Genomic DNA, 22,925 nt, shown 5'->3' on the forward strand with positions numbered 1-22,925 from the left:
AGTTTCACAGTAAGCAAAGTCTTGTAAAACAAGTTCAAACCTAAATTGAAGGCGTTAACTGGGTTAAAAACTTTGAAAAACTGTAAGGATACTTTATTATATATTTGATGAGCTTGTTTTGTGTATAGAGATGACGCTTGGGATTGATTAGTCATGCTTACAGAGGTCAGAGGTCAGATGATGGTGATGTATACGGCAACAGGAAGTTTCCGACCATTTACAATAATGCGTCTCTTTTAAGGGGAAAAAATAAGAAAAGCTACAAATTGTCTATTTTAGAATGTGTGCTGCATTGTTCTATTAACCTGACATAGTTTTTAGCACGTTACTCTCGACTAGTAAGTGGTGGGATTGAGAGATCCAAACAATTAAAGAGCTGTGTGTATGCCCTGTTTCAGAAAGCCTATTTAGTGAAAATGTTGGAGTTATTGTTAGTGAACCGGCGATAAGGAAACGTTTGGGTTTCAGTTCAGGATGAGTTTCTTAAGCTCAGGGAAAGTTACTATGGTACTTTAAATAATAATAACTTTCCAACCGATTTTTATACGGTTTGGTTTGTTATAAACGTCAGATATGTATTTATGACACTGCATACTTATGAATAATGTTCTATTTAATACCATTTTCGTACAAAAACCCATGGTTATAATTATTCATAGGTATGCAGTGTCATAAATACATATCTGACGTTTATAACAAACCAAACTGTTTAAAACTAAATTTAGCAAAGTACATACAATGTAATGGGTGAGCGAGCTGACCCTACCAAGATGGCTGCCGTGTATATATATATATATATATATATAATCCATGGTGAGGTGCGGCAAGCTCACGTCCATTGCTGTTTAAAGTCCGACTAGGCCCGACATGAGATACGGGACTGGCGTTGGAGTGGACAAAAACTACTAGTTTATTTCAGAATAATGCAGTAAGAAATGAGCTAAGAAAGGGTGAATAGAAGGCTACATTCCCGTCAGAGAATAACCAGTATTGGACCTAGGTCCAGTAATTATATTATATATATATGTTTTGATTTATATCAGAATACATACACCAAGGCTTACTGTATGTCAGAATGTAAACTGGTGGGATTGGTTTGTTACTCAGGACTATCTAAAGTTAGTCAAACAGCATCAAGTCTGAATGTGTTTTAACATTTCAGTTTTAATTCACTGTATATACCTGGAAGAAAGTCACACAATACTGTAAAAGGAAAGATCGAAATAAATGCTCAGAATTTAAAACTTTGAGATCAAAAGCAAATATTTGTTGTGTAGTCCCTCCTTGCTCTGCTCTCTTGCTCTGGTGGCCCTTCTATCTAAATCCCTTCACCTAGACAGGTGCCCAGCTTAGTGCCCCTAGTGTCAACACAAATAATTACAATAAGAAGATAAACCAATGAAATGGCTCCGAAATGGCTCCAAAATGGCCCATTTTTATAAGTGCTTGTAATTGTTGTTGTTAATGTCCCCTTAATTTCTCATTAAAGAGTAACTGATGTCAAGTAGAGACTCCGACTCTCTTTAAGATTCATGGATAATGAAAGTCCAGCGGGTCTGAAATGTTGGTAAGATACATAATTATGATGCTCCAAAGGAGCTTTGTGAAGGATATTCTTTTCTCAAGACTTGACACGCATTAGATAGCACAAACATGTTTGTCAAAAGCAAACATGAAAAGTTACAATCTAGCAAGGATTTTTAATCCATTTATTTTACAACAGAATGGGGCAGTACAGTCTTAGACTTTATAACTGAGCGGCACACAGTTGTAGTATAGTGTGAGGGTGGAACACTGCACATTGTATAGCTAACAAGCAACCGATCCGGAGTCAGCCTTCTTCGACATAATGTAACGTGTAACAAATGGTATCATGTGGCCTTTAACAAGTCATGAGTCAAATATAGTATCTTGCCTTCCATGGCAACTGCTTTGCATTCGCTTAGCAGTGACCACTACAGTTTGTTACAGTTAAGAGCAATATTCTAAGACAACAAAAACCAGCATATTAAAATAGAAATTTGCATACATGTGAGGATGGAGTTCTTTACCATAGGAAAGACATTTTGGCAAATAAATCTTGGTTAATATGAGTTTGTTTTCCTTTCACAGAGGAAGAGCTGTACAGCAATGTAGGTGGTGTTGCCAAAGTAACAGAACAGAGAATGCATTAAAGATGCAACAGCATGGAAGTTGCTTTATCTTAATTCAGTCATCATTGCTTGCATGGGTGGAGACACATCAGTGAAACACAACAGAAAACAAGGGAACACTCTCTTGGGCCTTACAGCCACCGACAAACAGGTTTTACAGCGTAGAGACAGAGCTATGCTGAGGATGGTGCCACTCCTGAATGTTAACAGGTAGAAATACTGGCCATTTCATTAGCAACGTATAACTTCACTAACAGGTTACAGTTACGCATCACTAAGTTTGTTACGAGTTACAATGTCAAATGACTGCTATTGATTTTTCCTGTCAGTATCCCAATTCTACAGAATCCTCAGATGTACAATCCTACCATGCACAATATCCTCAATGGAACCAAAACTTGAACAAAAATTCCCATTTCCCCGTCTTAAATCAGACCCCAATGTGTGATGGTGTGCTTGATTTCTCATATCAGACGTGTTGTGCCTTTCTGCTCCTTCACTCAGAGTGCTGAGCTGTCCACAGCTGAATGATCACAGTCCTGCATGAGTCTAACTAAGGAAAACTATTGGGACTTCTGACACATGAATCTCAGAAAGTCTTAAGATTACTTATACGGCAGATTTTTTTTTTTTTAAATAAATGTAGCAGTCCTGAGCACAGCCCTGCACACTGACCCTACACAACACACACCAAGAAGTAACCACTTTCGTAACCGCAACTTCCTTACAGCGGGGATATCAGTGCCTTACAGTGTGTAGATCTTCAGTTATACTTTGTTTGTTTTTAAATTAATTCCTTGCCCCATACTGTTCTAGCTTTGCTTTGGTTATTCCTTGCCCATGTATATGCAGGTTCTAGTGGTGTGTGTGTGTGTGTGTGTGTGTGACCCCCCACTAGGCATTCTGCATCTCCTTGCCAATTTTGTAACTCAGTATCTTGTTCCAGTCGATCTTTGTGCGTGTGACGGGAAGCTGCCGACGCAGAGCCTTAAAGGTGGTGTCGGACATGGTCTGATAGTTCTCACTGATTGCAGTCTGAAGGCAAATTTAAAAAAAAGGGAATTTTTTAATGTTTTATTTTCAAAACGTTTATTCATGCACACATTGATGAAGAAATGTGTACTCAATAAATGCTTGCTTACCTGGTAATCATTTTCTGCGTTCTCAATAATGTCAACAAATTCCTTGGTTGTCTGGCTTTCATTCTGTTTCAAAAACACATAATCATCTCGTTATCGTTACAGATGAAAGACCTCTTTACAAACTTGGAAGTGAAACAGACAGTTTTTAGCTTTGTAAGCAACACAATGTTTGTTCTACTGCAGGTGAGCAGTTCCAATGACTGCAGGTGAGCTCATGTATAAACATGTTTTACTTACAGTCACTGGTATTGATTCCTCTACTTCCTTGTGGCTAACCAGCTGCACATTCCCATCTTCATAATAGTGCACCTTGAGACGAAGGAATATCTCAGTAAATGAGGGAACATTTTTTTGAAAATCTTCCACTCATTTAGAATTTCAGAGGATGAGCAAACCAAATTCACCTGGATTTTCAACACTCCCACCACCTGAGCAGTGGACTGACCGATGGTAAGCTTCCACTCTGACCTACAGCGACCATTCCTGTGTGAGAGAACAGAGGAGAAGCCCAACATTACAAACAGACAGCAGAATCAGCAAGCTTAATAGAAAAGCTAATTGGCAACATCTCCTTATACATACAGTTCCAGTCAAAGGTTTGGACACACATTCTTATTCAATTAAACGTTTTACTGGTACTGGATGTCAAAATAAGCTTATGTAAAGTGTTTTGCAGGCACCAGAAGTTCTTGGGTTGAAACTGATGTCCTTCAATACAGGCTATGATTGTTTGCTGACCATCAACGGTTTTCCCATATACCTGCAACACACAGACAGTAGAGGTCACATGTAGTCTATGGTCTAGAGGACTATTTTGTCACAATTGTTATGTGCCTTACCGTGCAGACTCCAGTTGGGTAGTGCTCTTTGACATAGGCACTAAGGGAAGTATCACAGGCCTCTCTCCAGCTTCTCAAGGCTGTCTCTCCCTCATAGGGCTGCACGTCGCTCACCTCCTTTCGCAGGTGGTCAAAGCGGAACACCAGACGGTTGCGTGGGTCCAGAAAACGTCCCTGGCCCAAGTCACCATGCTCGGTGATCAGGACCTATGAATGAGGGGAAGGAAAGGATGACCAAGTATGGCTTTGACACCAGCTCTTTTGGGATATATAGAAAAAGTTGAGGATAAAACATACCGGCTCATCGTAACCCTCTAGTTTGGCAGGAGTAAACTGATCCATGTTGTACTGGGCAAAGGAGCTGGACAAAAGAAATCTTCCATCAAATGTTTGCCCTTTGCCATGCTTCCATTCCCTTTCTGCCCAATATATAAACCAGCATTTTTTGGTGTTACTTACTGTGATGCCCCCTCCCTAAGGAGATTGTCGTTGTTGAGAAGAAGCCGCACATCTATCACAACAAAAAGAAACAATGGGTTTGATTTCTCTTTAAAAATAAATAAATATCATCGTAAGAGGCAAATTATATTATGCTGAAGACCGTATTATCGTGTGCATCTTGTCATAATCCGCTGCTTCTTACCATTGAAGACCTCATTGAACTCTCCGGGGGGGGCATGGGTCACAAAGTTGGCCGCTATGCGAACCTATGAGAACAATTTAATAATGTGATCATGATAATAATAATAATAATCAATACAAAAGTGAGATGCTACAAACTCAGATTCTTTATACATACACCTCATTAAGAAAACCAATATGTACTATAACTTCAAAAAAGTATCATTACCAGTACCAATTGTGTTAATTTTGCAAACATTCTAGATTTTGCAATGACAGCGCTGTCATTGCAAAATCTAGAATGCATACATTTATTGTGATTAAACTAGCTTAACTTTTTTAGTCTTTATCTGTTCTTAAAAACGACTATAGTACGTTATAGAGCAGAGCAGAGTAGCCGAAAGCATGTTTTATGAAATAGTTTCCTTCAAAAAGTATAATTGACACGTGACACTTCTTTATGAACACAGAATTGGACACTGCACTAAATAAGACGGATCAAGTCACAACTCTATAAAATCATGCCATCATTTGGCATTACATGTTTCAGTTGAAAGCCAATAGGTGACGTATAAACATATATATCTCGATTATTTCGGGAGACTGTTGCCACTCCCCGTTGTTTGGTATTTAAGATAACGTTACGCGAACAATATAATATCTACCCTGGAGAAGAACGACGGCAACATCTGTCATTCATTATAGTTTGTGCTTTCCCTCCAACTGATAAGGCGTCTAGCTGCCACTGGTAGGGTGTCATCGTCAGGCTCCTAACTTGTAGGAACCCTCGTTGTGACCTCAAACTCATGTGTTCGTGGTCAGTAAGTATTTGAGCCAGTTTGATCCAGAGAATCCACAGCAAAGTAACGCTAGCCGCCACAGCTAGCTAAAATTACACGAGAGGAATGCGCAGCCTGCTCTGTAAATACTGCAGACTGGCATGGAAATTGGAACCCGACTTTTGGACACGGGCGGCGATACTTTCTATCTAGGTAACGTTAGAGCCATTACGTTCAGTAAAACCCCCCACAATTCCAGCTTCAAACGTTAGCTACTAGCGCAAACTATGAGCTTTAAGTAGCATTGGCTAGTTAGCTAACGTCAGTTGTAGCTTAAAGACAGCGGTTTATCACTCTAATACGAGAAAAAAAAGCACGCACTCTCCAAAAACTTAGTCATTATGTCGTGTGATTATATAACATGCGTACGTGTCTAAAAATGAGAGGAAACGGCCTTGTGCAAAGAATAAAATAGTTTGCAAACCTTTTCGTCATCTGACAGCGGCTCCTCAAAGTCAGCCATCTTGGCTCTTTGTGACCCCACCTACCCCAGCCGACTGACAGAAGCAGTGCTCATACGAGATGGAATGCAAGCCAGAAAGTAATTTCAAACCACGTCTCGTAAAATGCTCGTATTACCGTGCTTCGACATTGAATGCTACACACTGAGTGTAATAACTTTTCTTGCGGTATAAACTCAATGTGAAACACTGTCAAGATTACAGTCGTGGAACGCAAGATTTAATTAGTATATCACTTCCTTTTCGGTGTCGTAGAAGTGACGTTCCTACCAAAATAAAGGTATTGAAAAATGTGACTACTATGAAAAACGGTTTATATATGACGCACGACGATCCTTGTCGACTGTCTTGATTTTAAAAATGCCATATATGATTTATTTATCTTTTTTTTCAGTATTTCGGTCCATCCAGGAAGTGCTTAACAGTTATTTACCTTATTTTCTAGGTTAAAATAGGAAGCTGAACCAGGTCGTACGTTTGTTTCCCTTTAATTTTATACGGGAGCACCTTAACTACTCTATTGTACCAGCAACTGCTTTGCAGACGCAGACCGTCGCTATGATGAAGTCACAGGTTTGCCTCCACTCTTCTGACTACTTATTCTTTTGCTTCTGAACAGTTAACGTGCCCTACAAAAGATACCTTGACATTGGTGTATATATCGCAATAGCTGGTATTTAAAATAAGTGCTCAGTTATCATAAAGCAGTTTTTCAAATCGCACAAAACACTGACACTGGTCCTGTTGTTTCCACCCTTCGGCTCTTACAGGAACTTCCTGTCAAATGTAATCCGCACTGCTAAAAACAAACTAGCCTGCCCACTTTTCTGCTTTTGTGTCTTCCTTGTCGGTTAGCATAACGCATCAATAGGACTAACCGCCGTCTCTGCCGCGGTGCACTGTGTTAACTTTTACCAACTTAAAAGCGATGCTTGGTTAGCTCGCTAGCTAACACATGAGCAAGGCGCTGTTTGCCGTCGGTAAGCTGGTGTCTTTGGGCCGTAGCGGCGTCGGTGCGATGAGCCATTGTGTGCCTTGTCGTCAGGTGGTGGTGACCGAGCCGGGGGACATCGCCAGGCTCTACAGAGAACTCAGTCTCTTCCCGTCCCTGAGCAGAGCCGACGTGGGACCTGTCGTCACCTCTCAGTATGGAGGCAAATACAGCAACATCTACACAGGTAGACCGGGCGCGCTAGAGCCACACTAGAGATCGTCGTTTATGCGGAAGACGTTCGGTTTCTGAACCGACTTTTATTTCGCAGAATGGAGCCAGCGCGATCTGGACAGGAACGAGAACGTCAAGTTTTGCCGACAGTACATTGTATTCCACGACGAGAAGTCGGTGGTGTACTCCGCAGCCTCGGGCAACTGCACTGAAATCAAAGGAGAGTACGTAACAGTAGTTGTTGCTCGAATATGTTCCATGTATACAGATTAAATGATGTCGTCTCATCTGATTTGCTTCCCCCGTCAGAGTGCAAAGTAAGGATTCTCCCTCAGGTGAAATGAAGGCCGTGGTCAGAGAGTGCAAAGTCAATGGAGAGGACAAACAGTTTCTGGAGGTGTGTTTGTGGCCAAACTACCAATAACTGCTTTGTTATGGTGCTCACCTGTATCCCATCTGCTCCTTTACATTTTCCACCTTGAGGTCTAAAACCTCATGTGACCTCTCATTGACCTTTCAGGTATGGAGTAAAAACGTGAAGATGAAAAGCATCAATCTAACCGCCTTAAAGAAGCATGGCAAAGTCTATGAAGATGGTGAGTTAACTACACTGAAATCTGCATTTAAAAAAACAAAACATTGAAACTGTGTGTTACCTGAGCTGCTCACGGTGTTCATCTCACTGTGTTTTGTATTTTCTTTAGAGCAGTTTGGCTGCTTGGTTTGGTCCCACTCTGAGACCCACCTCTTGTATGTAGCAGAAAGGAAGAGACCTAAGGCGGAATCCTTCTTCCAGGTCTGTCAGCAAATCTATATTTGACGAAATACCCGAACAGAATCACGTGGGGCTGCTCAGCTGTCTTTAGGTTGCAAATCAAGCATTTAGATCGTACCCAAGATCATGGATACGGTTGTGTTCAACACTGCAAACTGGCAAGTCTATTTAATCAATGTTTTCAGCCAGTATCACACGTTCCCCCAAGTTGGTTTACAATCTGCAAAGCATGCAACACCATCTATTGGTAAACCCTCAATGGTTCGAGTTGCTAGCTACTCTGTGGTTCTCTGTATAGAATTTGCTAAGATACATTTTATACATTTATAAATGCTAGATGATACTAAATGACTTTGCTGCTGGATGAATGGCCCCAGCAGATGGCACACTCGCCAAACCGGCTCAAATGTATTTCACTGGTTGTTGCATAGCACTTTTTAAAAGTGTATTGCTCAACAGCATAGCATAACCGGCATTGGGTGAATGGAGTTTTTGAAGAATTTTGACCTTTTGCCTTTCAAAATCGAAATATCTTTACAACACTGAATGGGTTATGGCCGTCAGAGTAGTGAAGCGAGTTTTCTGTCCATTTGTGATTTTCTGGTTTACATTGAGCGTTTTCCTCAGTGGATAGATGGGACTTGTGTATTGGATTCCTCAGACTAATAGGCAATAACTCCTTATTTAATGTTTCATTATCTGTTTTCTAGAGTGAGTCACCAGAGTTGTCTTCTATTGGGGACGAGGAGGAAACCATGAGCGTTGAGAAAAAAGAGGCTGTAAAGGTGAATGAAAATGATTATTTTATAAACGTTTATTAAGGTTTATTCAACATTCTTAGGTTACATTCCCCTCTTTGTCAACCTGTTTGTGTTTTTGCTTTTTACCCCTGCAGGGGGAGCAGTTTGTCTTCTATGAGGACTGGGGAGAGGCACTCGTTGGTAAGAGCTGTCCGGTGCTTTGTGTTTTGGACATTGAGGGGGACAACGTCTCTGTGTTGGAGGGGGTCCCTGACGACATCTCACCCGGACAGGTTGCTACAGCAATTTTGGCAATGATGCAATTTCTTTTTTCTTTGTGCACGAAGATTCTGCTCAAACCCTCATGCCTTTTCCGTTGCTTTCTCTTTCGGTCTATTTGTCTCTGCAGGCATTTTGGGCTCCAGGGGACACAGGCGTGGTGTTTGTGGGCTGGTGGCATGAGCCTTTCAGAATTGGCCTCAAGTACTGTCCCAACAGGAGGTGATCACTGTCAACACCGATCAATACGAAAAATGAATGCTTGTCTATCAAGACTTACTTGTAGTTATTCACCTCTTTCTTTTCTGCGTTAGGTCATCTTTGTTCTATGTGGATCTTACTGGTGGGAAATGTGGTAAGTGAATGTTGGTCTCATTATATGTTCAGTTGTTATTACTGCAAATGTTTAAGTTTATTGTATTTGCTGCGTCCCTCAGAGCAGCTAACATCAGGCACAAGTGCGGTGTGCTCCCCCAGGCTGAGCCCAGACCAGTGTCGGATTGTCTACCTGGAATGTTCTGTCTATGGACCACACATGCAGTGCAGCAGGCTCTGTATGGTAAGACACAATAACTTTCAATTCTAGCACTTACTCGATGGAAAAAATAAAATAAAAAAATGTTTCTTCACACAATTCACCATCTGCTGTTTTCTGTCGATTTCATGCGATGCTTGCCTCTGTGATTGCACCTTTTGTTTTTAGTATGACTGGTATACCAAGAAGACTTCAGTGGTGGTGGACGTGGTGAAAAGACCTGGAGAGGGTAAGGAATGCTTGATGGCAGTGTGAGGGCACCGCTTTCACGCCTTACACATGATAAACTGATTAGAAGTTGTTTGGCAAAGGTCACTTTGACACCATAAAACAGGTTTAGGACCATAACTCAATAATGAATATGCTAATTATGCTAATTTCAACATCTATAGCAGGGGTGTCCAAACTCTTTTTCGTGAGGGGCCCAGTTCTTCGAAAAATATATGAAGAACTGGCTCTCTCACTGCACATGAGGTATACTGCCTCACTTCTAATGCACTAATATTGGCAAAATCAAACAAATGCAGGTAAATTCCATTTGATAATTGAACATGTTTGAAGAAAAAAAGCTTCCGTCTTAGCTCTCCATTAGTAGATTTTCATTTTGCAGTTGTGACTCGAAGAGACGGAGCTTTTCACGCAATGCTTTCATGTGCGCATGCAGCTGCGGCACCAGCTGCTCTTTGTAGTCTCTTCTTCAGGGTGTCGAGATGATCAGTGAGATCAACTAAAAAAGCCAGGTCTGCCAACCATAAAGGGTCAGGGATCTCATGGAGAGGTCTACCCTTTTCTTTCAAAAACATGTAGATTATTTGATCTCAGGGAATAAAGCCGCTGCGCACCTCAGAATGGCAGCGTAGGTCCCGTATTCAGCACCTGAGAGGAACGCATGAAATTCTCTGTGGTAAAGCCCTCGTGCCCGAATTATGTTGACAATTTCACAACCGTGTTCAACTAAGAAGTGCAGCACAGTGGGCATAGTGCATTATATTTTTACACTTCGATACAGGCCAATTAAAAATGGATGGCGGGCCGCAGTTTGGACACTCCTGATCTATAGGAATCAAAAACTGAAATTCTGTCATTTTAGGCAGACGTGGACGTAAACTGAAACTTTGTATAAAAATCAAAAATATTTGTGTGTGTGTGTGTGTGTGTGTGTGGTACAGATGGCTTCGCTGGTATCTACAGCTCTCTGTTGTCCCCTCAGTGCTGGTCAGCTGATAGTCAGCGTGTTATTGTATCTTGTCCCCAGCGCAGCCGCAAGGTACAGTAAACTCCTGGGAAGTTTCTGGTTATTACTTATAGTATTACAAATTGTATTGTTATTGTACAGTAAAATGCTGTTGTTTTCTTTTGTAGGATCTGTTGATGGTGAATACAAGCACAGGGAGCGTCACCTCTCTGACTTCAGGTGAGTGGTTCGGCACGTTTATCAGCCCTTAGTAAAATCATGAGCGTGTTTCAACATGTTTTATTGGTGTTTACGTTCTCCAATAGGGGATTTTCCTACAGGGTCAGTGTGCGGAGAAACTTGAACATGTTTATTTCAAACCTTTTGTTGTTCAGAAAATTATGTTCTGATGATGTTCTTTGTTTGTCTGCAGGGACTGACGTTGGCAGCTGGTGTCTGCTGAACATACAGAGAGATTTAATGGTGGTCAGCTGTTCCTCTCCAAACTGCCCTCCTAGTCTGGTAGGATACGTGGGCTTTATTTATTGTTCTCATTTTTATACAGTAAACACCTTATGTGCTATTCGTTAATCACATTTTTGGGATGATGTTGGGGTCCCTTATTAGTAAAAAAACCGAATCTCTAAATGTCGTCTGTGTCCCAGAGGGTGGGCTTCCTTCCGCCCAGGGATTCTCAGGAGGAAGTGGTATGGGTTACTTTGGAAGACACTCAGACAATGTCTGAAATCGATTGGCAGATCTTGACTTTCACCCCTCCACCAGAGCAAGACAACAGTCAATACCGTAAGAATATTTCATTGGTATTTTGAGAGGATTCCTCGCAGAAGGACCTGAAGTACATTAGGGGGCTTGGGCTGAGATGTTTTATTTGAATTCAGACAGAATAATTGTGTTTTTATGGAGGTTTAAAAACATTATTCTTCTACGGTAGACTGCGATCTGACAGGACTAACTGTTTTCTTTCCATCTTCCAGCCGGTCTTGATTTTGAAGCTCTGCTGATCAAACCAAAGAAGGTTCCAGATGCAGTGAAGCTGCCTCTTGTTGTCATTCCTCATGGTTGGTTGCTCCCGTTATGGATCTGTAGTCCATATTCTTTTTGTATTCCAGTAGTGGTACCTTATTGTTAATTGTTGTACAGTTTCACCCAATGTAGTACTTACAAACAGCTAAAATAATATCAAGTGGATATTAGATTTGTGTTGGTATTTGTTTGTAGTCCTTCACATGTTCGTGCCACAGTTCAACCACAAAACAGTGTTTGTTATGACAATATCACCCGTAGTAACACACTGCTTATTCATGCTCTCAAAATCAAGGTTATTCCTGACATATTAAATATACATCTGATTAACGTGTTTCTGTTACTTAGGGGGTCCTCACTCGGTGTTCGTAGCTGATTGGCTTCTGTCCTCATCCGTGCTGTGCAGGATGGGCTTTGCTACACTACTCGGTATGTTTATATTTTACTTTTACTATTTTTTTTAATAAACAATCATAACTTGCCTGATATATTTACTAGAGAAAAATAATGTTTTATTTATATCCGCGCAGAAACCATAGGCAGTGGCATCATATTTTTGGGGTTGTCCGTCCATTCCTTCCTCTGTCCATCCATACTTATGGCATATGTGTGTAGATAACGTCTCAGGGACGACTACTAAATTTCATTACGTACGGCACAAGCGTAAAACCTCATCAAGGATGAGATGATTGAAATTTGTCTGCCGAAGGTTAACTTGACCTCACATAACCGGTTCTTGGTCGTTACTCGAGAACGAATATGCTGATTCTGCCAAGTTTCATATGATTATAAAAAGATAAGTAATGAGATTTAACTCTAGTGTTGTTTGTTCTTTGTGCTTAGTGAACTATCGTGGCTCTCTTGGGTATGGCCAGGACAGTATCCTCTCACTACCGGGCAATGTTGGCACCCAGGACGTCAAAGATGTCCAAGTAAGAACAATACACGCCTCCAATGCTGCTTTTGAAACGATTACTACCTTATTAAAATCTTCAAATAGATCATTCATTACACTATCTTACGCCTTCTGATAAAATGACCTCCAGCGCTGCTCTGTTTAAACAGCTTTTATAATATTTAATGTAGGTTAGTTGCCACAGTGTGTCTTTCTTTCTTCTCTACTACAAACGATCTCTCACGGTTCCCTGTGTTTTTTCTTACCAGTTTGCTGTGGAAAGTGTTCTGAAAGGTGACCTGTTCGATATGCAGAAGGTGGCAGTTTCTGGGGGCTCCCATGGTGGTTTTCTGGCCTGTCACCTGATCGGCCAGTACCCAGGGTTCTACAAGGCCTGTGTGGCTCGCAACCCCGTCACCAATCTAGCCTCCATGATTGGCAGCACAGACATCCCGGACTGGTACATCCTGGCGTGCACGTTCCCCCGTCCTCGCACACCCTTTGTTTGCCTGTTTTGTGACCGTGCCGGTAGATGTTTTTTGCATCATTTGAACCCTTGCCCTTGCGCTCTGACAGCTGCGAGTCAGATGACGGACGTGTGTCTGCCTCGCTGTCGGTGAGGAAGTATTGAATAATGCAGGAACAAAACACCTCAACGCCATTCTGTGTTGTGCTTTCTTCCTCTTGTTGGCCGGTATTTTAAAGGTGCATGGTGGAGGCCGGCTACGACTACAGTACAGACTGTCTACCTGACCCAGCTGTTTGGAAAGAGATGCTGAACAAGTCTCCCATTAAACACGTCGCGCAGGTATAAATATTTCTGTGCCGGTGCACGTGACTTCATTGGGGTTGTTGCACAGTGTGGTAACCTCAAAAAATCTCTCCTCCAGGTACAGACAGCTGTATTGCTGACCTTAGGGGAAGACGACAAGCGCGTACCAAACAAGCAAGGAATTGAATATTACCGAGCTCTGAAAGCAAAGCAGGTCCCAGTCCGGTAAGCAGCTGGTCTTGAGTAACACGTTCAGATATGTACTGCACATGGGGGGTTTTATTGTTTATTGACGTGTGTGTGTGTGTGTGTGTGTGTGTGTGTGTGTGTGTGTTTTAGGATACTATGGTACCCTGGGAACAATCACTCTCTCTCCAAGGTTGATGCAGAGTCTGATGGCTTCATGAACATCGCTGTGTGGATAATTCAGCACTTATATCAGTGATGTGAATACCAGATAAAGACACAGTGGTGTGCTGAGGCTGTTGTTGTTGCTGCTTCAGGGAAAATACACTACTCTGTATGAAGAAAGTTCTGCTCCTGTTTCCAGGACCGTGTGAGGTCAAAGCCAAAGCATTGAACTTTCTCTCCAGCCAGAACACGCTTTGTATTCCTACTCTTTACTTGTTATCTATCTTTTGGCTGCGGTGATTGACACATTTACTTCCAATAAGGGGATGGGAAGATATATTTTAACACAGCAATAAAAGATGTTTTTATGCAGCTTTGATTAACCAGGTGATGCAGGTTTTTTTCTTCTCTTTTTAGCCGTCTTTACACACACAGAAATGACTTCAGTGTCTCAGTTGAGTTTGAAGATAAATAATAAATGCTCTTTTGTTTTAATGAATTTCATGATACAGTGCACTTAATAAATTGATTGTAAAAAATATGCTTAGTGTGGAATGAATCAATAAGTATGCATTTATTTACATTAAAAAACATTTTTGAAGCAGGTGATCAAGTGGTTCCTCATTCCTTTTTTCTTTAGAATTTCCCTACAATGAGGAAGCACCCATCCTCGTCCACCCTGAAACCCTCGTCCTGTCCAGAAATACGCTTTCTCTTGCCATTTTGTTTGTTTGTCCAATGTCATAAAAGCATTGTTTAATAGTTGTCATACTCTATGCAAATCTCCTAATTTCATAATTTCTGAATGCCCTACGGGAATTGGACAGAGCCCACATGATTTGTGTCACGCTGTTGTGTGTTTACCACAGGCTTTCACTTCTGCATAAGTGTATCTAGTCTAGTCACTGCAGTGAGTTATAGGGACCGTTTTCACATATTTCCTCTCCTAACCTGGACGAGTGCTTCGTCTTGCCCTTGATGTGAATGGTAGAATACCTGCTATGGTAAGTAAGATAACATGTTTGTTCTGCCGCCGCAAGTTGTAAGAAAATGATTTACCTGAATTGTAACGTTTTATGGACAAACGGGCCTGAGGGATGGCGCTCCAAAAAGCTAAGAAGATTTATTTACAGCTGTTTGTAGCTGCTATAACAATGGGATGTATATGGTGGTATTACAATTTTACCAATATGGTTGGTATTTTTTTCAAATTAAATAGCTTTCAGACTGCGTCTTCCGAAACATTGACAAAGTTTTTTCTTTTTCTTTTTTTCTTTCAGGCTATGTTGAACATTTTCCTCATCCTTTGTCAGCTTCTTCCAATAGTGAGGATGATAAATACCGTCTTCTTTCCATGTGACACTGATGGGAATACCACTGCAGTAGACTGCTACGGCAGACCTCTCACGAGTTTCTCCTTCATCCGGTCACCTACAGTCGTGTCGCTCAATTTAAGTGAGACGAAGATTCTTCAATTGAGGCAGCATGCTTTGTCGGGTGTCCCAAACCTTGAAACTCTGGAAATTAAGGGTAATTGCCAGCCAGGTGACCTGAGAGCTCTGGAGGACCGCTCGTGCAAAATGGAGATCCACGACGATGCATTCAAGAGACTATTGAAGCTCAAATATCTGTATCTGTCAGGAAACAGCCTCACCACTATTCCCTGGTTACCCGAAAGCCTGATGGTTCTCGACCTACAGTTTAATAACATTTTCAACATTTTACAGCCTTTAAATACTCCAAATCTCCAAATTCTCCACCTCAACTCCAACTGCTTTTATGTAAATCCTTGCAACCAGTCCTTTAACATCAGTGAAAGGGTCTTCAGAGAGCTCCCAAAACTTAAAATCCTTACCTTGGGGTACAATAATTTCAGCGCTATTCCTAAAGGGTTGCCACCCTCATTGGAGAGACTGGATTTAAGAGAGAATAGAATTACAGAAGTCTTAGAATATGCATTTGCCAACCTGACTCTCCTCAACGATTTGAATTTGGAGTGGAATTGCCAGCGCTGTGACCATGCAGCCAGACCCTGCTTTCCTTGCCCAGGTAATCTCCCCCTAGGCCTAAATCCACACTCGTTCTATGCTAAGAAATCCAACATCGCCTTCCTCAGCTTGAGAGGAAACTCTTTGAAAACCTTGCCGGAGGGTCTTTTCCGGCCTCTGGAGAATTTAAAGGGATTAGATCTATCTGACAACCTCCTGGCATATACTATACGTAACGGAACTATCTTTGCAGAACTGAAGGGCCTCACTTGGATTAGCCTCATCTATAACTACGAGCCGCTATGGACATTTCGGGAAATGATCCTGTCCCCCTATTTTGGGAATATGTCTAATCTGCAACGTCTTCTTCTGACTGGAAACTTTTTCCACACGCTCTCTCTCGAGAGTCTTGATATTGTTTCCAAGCTGCAAAATCTAAAAGTCCTAGAACTGAGAATGAACTTCATCAATACTTGTAACATGACATCTCTGAAGCGGTCAACGTCCCTCATCAATATTGACCTCTCCCAAAACATGCTTAATTTCCATCCCTGCTGCTCCAGTCCCTCCTTTCAGATTGGGCAACAAGAAAGCTGTCAGAACCAGAAATCGTACTCGCATAATTTTCCTGACCAGACCCTTATGCTAATAGATCGAAAAGCCACATCGGGAAGTGACACCTGGGAATATAACCATTCAGAACGGCTGGCATTGTTTGAAAACAATGTGTCACAAATTCCATCTTTGTTAGACTTTAAAAAAAAATTCTGCAATGGTAAACTGCTATTGGACCTCTCTCAAAATGACATTCTGTCTATTAACAATAATATGTTTGTTGGGATGGAAAATGCTGTTTGTTTAAACCTTTCCTACAATTACATGAATCAAGCATTGAAAAGCGGCCTTTTTAAGAATATGAAAAAATTAGTTGTTCTTATTTTGTCATACAATAGACTTGACTTTTACTATAAAGATGCTTTGAGTGAGCTTAAAGAGACACTGAAGGTATTAGATGTTAGTGGCAATGAATTTCACTTCCAAATGAGGGGCATGGGCCACCGTTTTGAGTTCCTTAAAAATTTGACAAACCTAGAATTTCTAAGTTTGGCAAACAACGGGATTGGGATGCGAATAGATCATCGGCTGATCAGCCGCTCTTTGAAGTACCTTTACTTCTCTGGAAACCACCTGGACATTATGTGGGATTCTGATAACAAGTACACTCATTTCTTTCAAAACCTTACGAACCTCACCTTCCTTGACATCTCTGACAATCATCTGGCGTCAATCACCCCAGAAGTGCTGGTTAACCTTCCCGGAAGCATAGAGACCCTCAGCATCAGCAACAATTTGCTGAAGTATTTCCCATGGCAAAATATCTCAGCACTCGCCAATTTATGTCACTTGAATCTGAGTCAAAACTTCCTCTACTACTTGCCGCATACAGTCATTGAATTTGGAGTCGATTTTTCCCTCTTAGACCTCAGTCACAATCACCTTACTAACATTCCTGAGGGTTTCTTCAGAATGGCGACATCCTTGCACTACCTGTATCTCAGCCACAACCAGATCAAAGCGTTGAACCATCAGTTTCTCCCTGCACCCTTTAAAAACGGCAGCGCCCTTCAGAAACTCACACTGCATGCCAACCCCTTCAAATGTGACTGTGACACGTCTTGGTTTGCGGACTTCTTGCGCACTACTCCTGTACAGATTCCATATCTCACCACAGATGTACACTGTGATTACCCAGAGTCCCAGCAGGGTGTGAGTGTACTGTCTATGGACCAGCGTTCCTGCCAGGACATTTATGGTGGCTTAGCCTTCGTCGTCTGTTCCTTCTTTGCTGTGGCGTTCACCGTTCTGCCCCTTCTGAAGCACCTCTACGGCTGGGATCTGTGGTACTGCATGCAGGTACTCTGGGCCGGTCACAAAGGCTACTCCCAGCTTGCTGGAAGAGACTCGCAATATCGCCACGATGCTTTTGTGGTGTTTGACACCCAGAACCGGGCTGTGAGGGATTGGGTCTACAATGAGTTAATGGTCATTCTGGAGAACACGGGTCACAGGAGGTTTTCTCTCTGTTTGGAGGAGAGGGACTGGATTCCTGGGCTTTCGTGTATTGAAAATCTACATAATGCTGTCTACAACAGCGCGAAGACAGTGTTTGTGCTATCCAGTGGCGCCACTGGCGGTGAAAGGGTCACCGGTGTGATCCGCCAGGCTTTCTTCATGGTTCAGCAGCGGCTTCTGGACGAGAAGGTTGGTGAAATTTACTTTGGATTTGCCCAAGGGTTTTGTGGGTTACCCCGTTGTTGCCATATTTTCACAACAATAAATCGTCTCTCATTTTATCTAGGTGGACGCAGCTATACTGGTTCTGTTGGATGAGATGTTTCCCAAACTGAAGTACCTCGAGTTGAGGAAACGGTTGTGCAGGAAGTCCGTGTTGTCCTGGCCGAGAAACCCAAGGGCTCAACCCCTTTTCTGGAACCAAATGAGAATGGCATTGTCTTCAGATAACCTCCGATCCTATGACAACAATATGAGTGAGAGTTTCATATGACTTCCTTCCAATTGCCGATAAAGAGCATATATTATTATTGTTGAGAATCTTTCCATTGCATTATTATGACAATGTAAATATGTTATATATCATACTAGGTGAATATTTTCATTATGTAACTGTATGTTTTTTATATTAAAGACCCTATGTTATTTTAATGTAAAGCTATGGTGGAATTATGTTTGGAACTTTGTTTTGAGTAGCTTTAAAATGTGACCAGTGCTGTAAATTTTGTGCTGTGATAGTTTATCTGGCAAAATGTGATGTTGATTCTTTAATGCTTGTCTTAAAAGAGCTTAGCCCAGGTATAGGGACATGTTGCTATTGCGGGCTGCAAATAAAACACCCTGTACATGGTGTTTTGGCATATGTACAAATAAACTTCAATTGATTTGTCAAATGTTACTTTTATGCCCAACCCCCACAATCTCCAAATGTCACTTCTCTTTTATCAAATATAGGAAATGAAACTGTTGATTATTGCGTCTTCTGCTACAACCATTCACAGGAAAAAAGTCACCTGTCATTTCTCGCGAAAATTGAAAGTCGGAGGATTGTACGACACATCTGGCGGCACTTATTTTTGGGGCAAGGAAGAGTTATATAAGTAATTCTGCAAGCAGAACATACAATTCGGTAATGAATGGCAGATGTGCATGCAAACATATTAAAAGCGAAACCCTGCTGTTGCACGGCACTCCCACTTGGATCTTGCTATAGGAGCTTGATGTCATTTTTAGTCTTGTGGCCTGGGAATTCCAACTGACAAAAAACCATCACTTCTCTGAGAGTGAAACCTTCAGCAGGTTATTCTTGATTATTTTCCGGGCTGAACCTGAACAGCTGCAGGCTCCAAACCACAAAAAGCAATCCAGGGCCCCCCGCCATAATATTATTACAACATGTGGCCAAATCCAATTATGGTTTGATTTTATGTTATTTCTCATGCATCAGCCTCTAGTCATTCTAAAACTTGCCTTTATGGCTTTTGAATACATTTAATCAAATTAACTTTGCACACTATAATCTTTCCATATTACATTTTTTGTGCACATGGGACCTTTCAAGTGCCCTTTGCCCAAACGATGCTCATCTAGGTGCAGTCTATGAAAAAACCCCAAACCCCCCCCTCCCATTTCTGCTGGTCTTGCTGTCCCACCACGCCGGTCGCGCACACGCCAGCTCGGGAGAGCGCGCCCACGCGCAACCGATGGCAGGACAGGTCATGAGGCAGCTGAGCCGATGAAATCATGGAGCCTGCGCCGAGGTCGGACACGGTGCGCTCGCGACTTCAAGGTGATGGAGAGGTGGCTGCCCGGTAAGATTGAGCACGCGTCGCGTGCACGCACACCTGGACTCTGTGGCATGCATTTGACAACATTTAAAACCCCCCCCCCCAAATGTAACTGTTTTAATTCGCGCGGCAGATTAATTATTATGTAAGGTACTAGCCTGGAAGTCGTGTTAGCCGCGTGCATATGAGCAAGAAACTAATCCTTCTGCGCCGTGGTCGTAGTGGAGTTATCCGGGCATCTGCGTGCGGGCCGCGTGCTCGCTCGTTAGAATGAAGCCTTAGTTTATTAGTTTTGTCCCCTCGGGGTTGTCTGGTCGCCTTTTATTTGAGCTGAATCGGAATGATTTAAGGAGTTACACATTGCAGTTGCAGATGGATGGAAGGGGAGTGTGGGGGGGGGGGGGGGGGGGGGGGTGGACTCCCTCAGTTCGCTCTCCGCGGCAACAGCTGCCTGCCAACTCACGAGTGAGCGCGGGCGTTTTTCTACTCCCCCCTACGCCAATGTGTCGTGTGTATTTGGATCGGTCGGTCTTCTGGCGGTTGTGTGGTTTGACGGAGGAGTCGCACAGCTGCGTAAACATCGCGCGTCCCCTTCGAAAACCGACGGAGACCTCCGTCTTAATACAAATGAGATATAAAATAAACGAAGCAAAAGATGCAGTAGCAGAAATATGTGTGATTTTCCATCATTTAGGTAGTGAAATTACACACAGGCATGTCGGTCCTTTGCTGGACATAAGGCTACATTTATTGTGTCAAACAATGATGGAGAAGGGATTGACAGCTATGTTATGACTGACAAGCAGATTTAACCAATCTCTCAGTTGCATCCTGCATTCAAAGCACCCAATCCTTTTGGATTAGAGGAGGGATTATGATTTGGATTTGCCTCTACTTTGCAGACAGCCCCCAATATCTAGTCCACATTGGGCTGCATATAGCTTATTCTGATTTCCTGGTGATATGTTTTTACCTACTTGTAATATTCTATGGCTTTTTAAAAATATATAACTGTATGTGCTGATAGCATCATATGGGCTAGACGTGGCATAAATTACAAGCATCTCCTTTTGTCCACTTTTGGTCAAATCCGAAAATATTCTGTGGTAACGTCAAACAATGGATTTGGCAGGAGAGTGCAGACAGTGCAGAAGATGCTGGCCGTTCAACTCCCTCGTCAGTCTGCATTGACCACATATCAGGTTCCCTCAGACCTGAGCGGACATCGTAAACCATGTGCTTCGTGGTGGTTGGTACGGTGCTGTCCTTGGTGCTGAAATGGATAATCTGGAACCCTCTCTGTTTTATTGATTGTGTTAGGTGTTTTGTACATAATTGTTGAGAAACCACAAGTCTGCCACTACACATGAAAACCTATAGTCTGGTGATTAAACAGACACTGTTCCACTGTCCTCCCATCACTCCCATCAAAGAGGTACTGTAGTACTAGTTCATTGTTCACTAGATGATGGTCCCAAACACTGCTGCTGATAGCTGATTATTTCCTGTAGCTCTATGGGTTTGAGGACTGTGCACTACATCAAAAATACAACTGTAATGTTGTCTGTAAAGTGTTAATTATTTGGCTCTTAGAACCATGCAGAGATGTGTAGCCAACACGAAATTGGAAATGTTAATTAGATTTCTTGGCTTGGTTCCTTACACCTAATTGATATACTTTATATTGGCAATAGCATAATAAAATGATACCAGCCCTTGTAGTAATGCTGCTTGTGATATAATTATGTTATTGGTGAAAGCTTTCACTTAGAATTTGTCATTCTTTAACGTATTTAGAATCCATGATGTCCTGCACTGGAGCTGAAACCACCACACTTCTGGCCTTTTCATCAAGGAGCCCTCTACCCACCGGTCACTGCCATCTACTTCTGATAGGACCAAATGAGACGGCCTCAAGCCCTATTGATCAACAATGGACAGGTGAAAACTCAAAGGCCGAGATGTGGCCTTTATTCTAAACCTTGTCATCCATTCTGGTTCCATGAATGGATATGAAAATATTCCCAACTTCAACGGTCTCATCTCACAGGTCCACTTTTGCCATATGAAAAATGCCTTTAAACATTAGAGCAAAGCCTGCGCAAAGCAAGCTGTCAGCTGGCCCAAAGAGTAGCGGGCAAACTGATGCCGCCACAACTCACTCACGTTTTTCCAGAGCCCCCAAGCCGGCGAAAGGCAAACAGGCTGTAAATTCAGCGCCAGGCTCCCGCTCGGGGCTAGAACCGGGCTCTGTGTCAGGGAGCGTGTCTGCACCAGCGCCGAAATCGCCTGGGGGTCAAGGGTCGGTGTCGAGGCCAGGTTCGAAGGTCAAACGTGGCACAGCAGCAGACAAAGGAGCAGGTCGTGGTTCGGCGAAGGCTCCAGGGGGTAAAACCCTGTCCATGGAGAACATCCAGTCTTTGAGTGCTGCCTATGCAACTTCCGGCACCATGTACCCGTGTGAGCGGGACTCCTTGGAACCCTCAGGCGGGTACCCTAAAGGCACCATGACGCTGGGCAGGAGCACCAGCCGCTCCTCCAACAGCAACCGAACAACAGCCATGGGCAGCACCCCAAACATCACCTCGTCTGGCCTACACCCCCCTTCGGACGCCCATGGAGACCAGACTTCGCACCCTCCGAGCACTTCGAGTCTGCGGCGCCAGTCCGGGAGGCATCCTCAGGCCCCTGACGTGGCCGGACGGGGAGAAATTTCCTCGTTTGATCTCCAATGTCAGCTGAGGGAGCTGCAGAGGGAGAACGATAACCTGAGGAGAGAGCTGGATACGGGGAGGGATGCAAGGACGGGTCCCAGCATGAACAATGTCAACTTCTGGAGCCCAGACGTGAAAAGAGACAGGGGGGTTAGGCGGGAGGAGGCGGGGAGGACCTCGGTTTTGAGGGACCAGTACAGGACCAACCAAGACGATTTGCAGGTGAGAAAAAGGACACATTTGTTTAAAATAAATGTCTTCTCTTAAAGAGAAAATGTGGTTGTGAGCAAAACACAAGCAATTTCCTAAACTTTTTAGTGCTTTTTAGACAAATGCTCAATTTCGATATGTCACTTTATTAGGAAAGATTATATTTAGCATATTTATCTCATTTTGAAACAAAAATATTGTCTGCTCACGCATCACATTCAGACATTTTTGTAGACCCGCCCCTCCCCGCTGTACATCATACCTTTTGTTCCCATCTCCAAGGTTGCTCAGAGAGGCTTTTATGCAATCCGTTTGTCGAGGTGCCAGGCTCCGTGCTGTCTGTGTTTCCAAGGGAACGTGCCCTAGTG

The 22,925-nt window shown here is 42.7% G+C and overlaps 4 protein-coding genes across 13 annotated transcripts in view; 3 read left to right on the forward strand and 1 right to left on the reverse strand.

Moving 5' to 3' along the window:
* Window positions 1–1,695: 1,695 nt before the first annotated feature.
* LOC120829839 (F-actin-capping protein subunit alpha-2) lies at window positions 1,696–6,158 on the reverse strand. The gene is made up of 10 exons (XM_040194356.2): window positions 6,019–6,158; window positions 4,778–4,841; window positions 4,594–4,645; window positions 4,432–4,495; window positions 4,135–4,341; window positions 3,976–4,055; window positions 3,700–3,778; window positions 3,533–3,604; window positions 3,296–3,358; window positions 1,696–3,188 (listed from the first exon to the last, which is right to left on the reverse strand). Exons 1-10 carry the CDS (start codon window positions 6,055–6,057, stop codon window positions 3,048–3,050), a joined length of 861 nt encoding a protein of 286 aa, XP_040050290.2. The 5' UTR covers window positions 6,058–6,158; the 3' UTR covers window positions 1,696–3,047.
* Window positions 6,159–6,506: 348 nt separating this feature from the next.
* LOC120829838 (acylamino-acid-releasing enzyme) lies at window positions 6,507–14,394 on the forward strand. Of its 2 annotated transcripts, XM_040194355.2 has the most exons (23): window positions 6,507–6,628; window positions 7,101–7,233; window positions 7,318–7,444; window positions 7,530–7,617; window positions 7,741–7,816; window positions 7,925–8,016; window positions 8,706–8,780; window positions 8,891–9,028; window positions 9,145–9,236; window positions 9,329–9,369; window positions 9,452–9,573; window positions 9,718–9,778; window positions 10,719–10,816; window positions 10,912–10,963; window positions 11,157–11,245; window positions 11,389–11,527; window positions 11,719–11,802; window positions 12,116–12,196; window positions 12,611–12,699; window positions 12,932–13,122; window positions 13,368–13,470; window positions 13,553–13,659; window positions 13,774–14,394. In XM_040194355.2, the coding sequence occupies exons 1-23, from the start codon at window positions 6,614–6,616 to the stop codon at window positions 13,877–13,879; spliced, it is 2,199 nt and encodes a 732-aa protein (XP_040050289.2). In that variant the 5' UTR covers window positions 6,507–6,613; the 3' UTR covers window positions 13,880–14,394. The 2 variants fall into 2 exon arrangements, with proteins under 2 accessions (XP_040050289.2, XP_040050288.2); XM_040194354.2 differs by lacking the exon at window positions 6,507–6,628 and having other exon boundaries at window positions 7,011–7,233.
* Window positions 14,395–14,660: 266 nt separating this feature from the next.
* tlr9 (toll-like receptor 9) lies at window positions 14,661–18,744 on the forward strand. Its single transcript, XM_040194353.2, has 3 exons — window positions 14,661–14,789; window positions 15,066–18,035; window positions 18,133–18,744. Exons 1-3 carry the CDS (start codon window positions 14,787–14,789, stop codon window positions 18,337–18,339), a joined length of 3,180 nt encoding a protein of 1,059 aa, XP_040050287.2. The 5' UTR covers window positions 14,661–14,786; the 3' UTR covers window positions 18,340–18,744.
* Window positions 18,745–19,302: 558 nt separating this feature from the next.
* LOC120829835 (ERC protein 2) overlaps window positions 19,303–22,925 on the forward strand; it is a 117,650-nt gene continuing 114,027 nt past the window's right edge. For all 9 annotated transcript variants that reach the window (XR_013453033.1, XR_013453034.1, XM_040194343.2 and 6 more), the window contains exons 1-2: window positions 19,303–19,657; window positions 21,431–22,569. Coding sequence is in view for 7 of the 9 variants with exons in the window: in XM_040194343.2 (XP_040050277.2) it covers window positions 21,706–22,569 (864 nt within the window). In the remaining 2 variants the exon portion in view is untranslated. The remainder of the gene's footprint in view (window positions 19,658–21,430; window positions 22,570–22,925) is intronic.

Source organism: Gasterosteus aculeatus, chromosome 2, assembly GCF_964276395.1.
Source record: "Gasterosteus aculeatus chromosome 2, fGasAcu3.hap1.1, whole genome shotgun sequence".
In the NCBI taxonomy this organism is placed as follows: Eukaryota; Metazoa; Chordata; class Actinopteri; order Perciformes; family Gasterosteidae; genus Gasterosteus; species Gasterosteus aculeatus.

Coding starts and splice junctions, on each gene's coding strand:
- LOC120829838 (XM_040194354.2), top strand. CDS start 7,011: ATGAGCAAGGCGCTGTTTGCCGTCGGTAAGCTGGTGTCTTTGGGCCGT. Junction 7,817..7,924: donor TGGCAAAGTCTATGAAGATG/GTGAGTTAACTA, acceptor TATTTTCTTTAG/AGCAGTTTGGCTGCTTGGTT. Junction 13,660..13,773: donor GCAAAGCAGGTCCCAGTCCG/GTAAGCAGCTGG, acceptor TGTGTGTTTTAG/GATACTATGGTACCCTGGGA.
- tlr9 (XM_040194353.2), top strand. Junction 18,036..18,132: donor AGCGGCTTCTGGACGAGAAG/GTTGGTGAAATT, acceptor CATTTTATCTAG/GTGGACGCAGCTATACTGGT.
- LOC120829839 (XM_040194356.2), bottom strand. CDS start 6,057: ATGGCTGACTTTGAGGAGCCGCTGTCAGATGACGAAAAG. Junction 3,605..3,699: donor TGGGAGTGTTGAAAATCCAG/GTGAATTTGGTT, acceptor CTTCGTCTCAAG/GTGCACTATTATGAAGATGG. Junction 3,189..3,295: donor ACGCAGAAAATGATTACCAG/GTAAGCAAGCAT, acceptor ATTTGCCTTCAG/ACTGCAATCAGTGAGAACTA.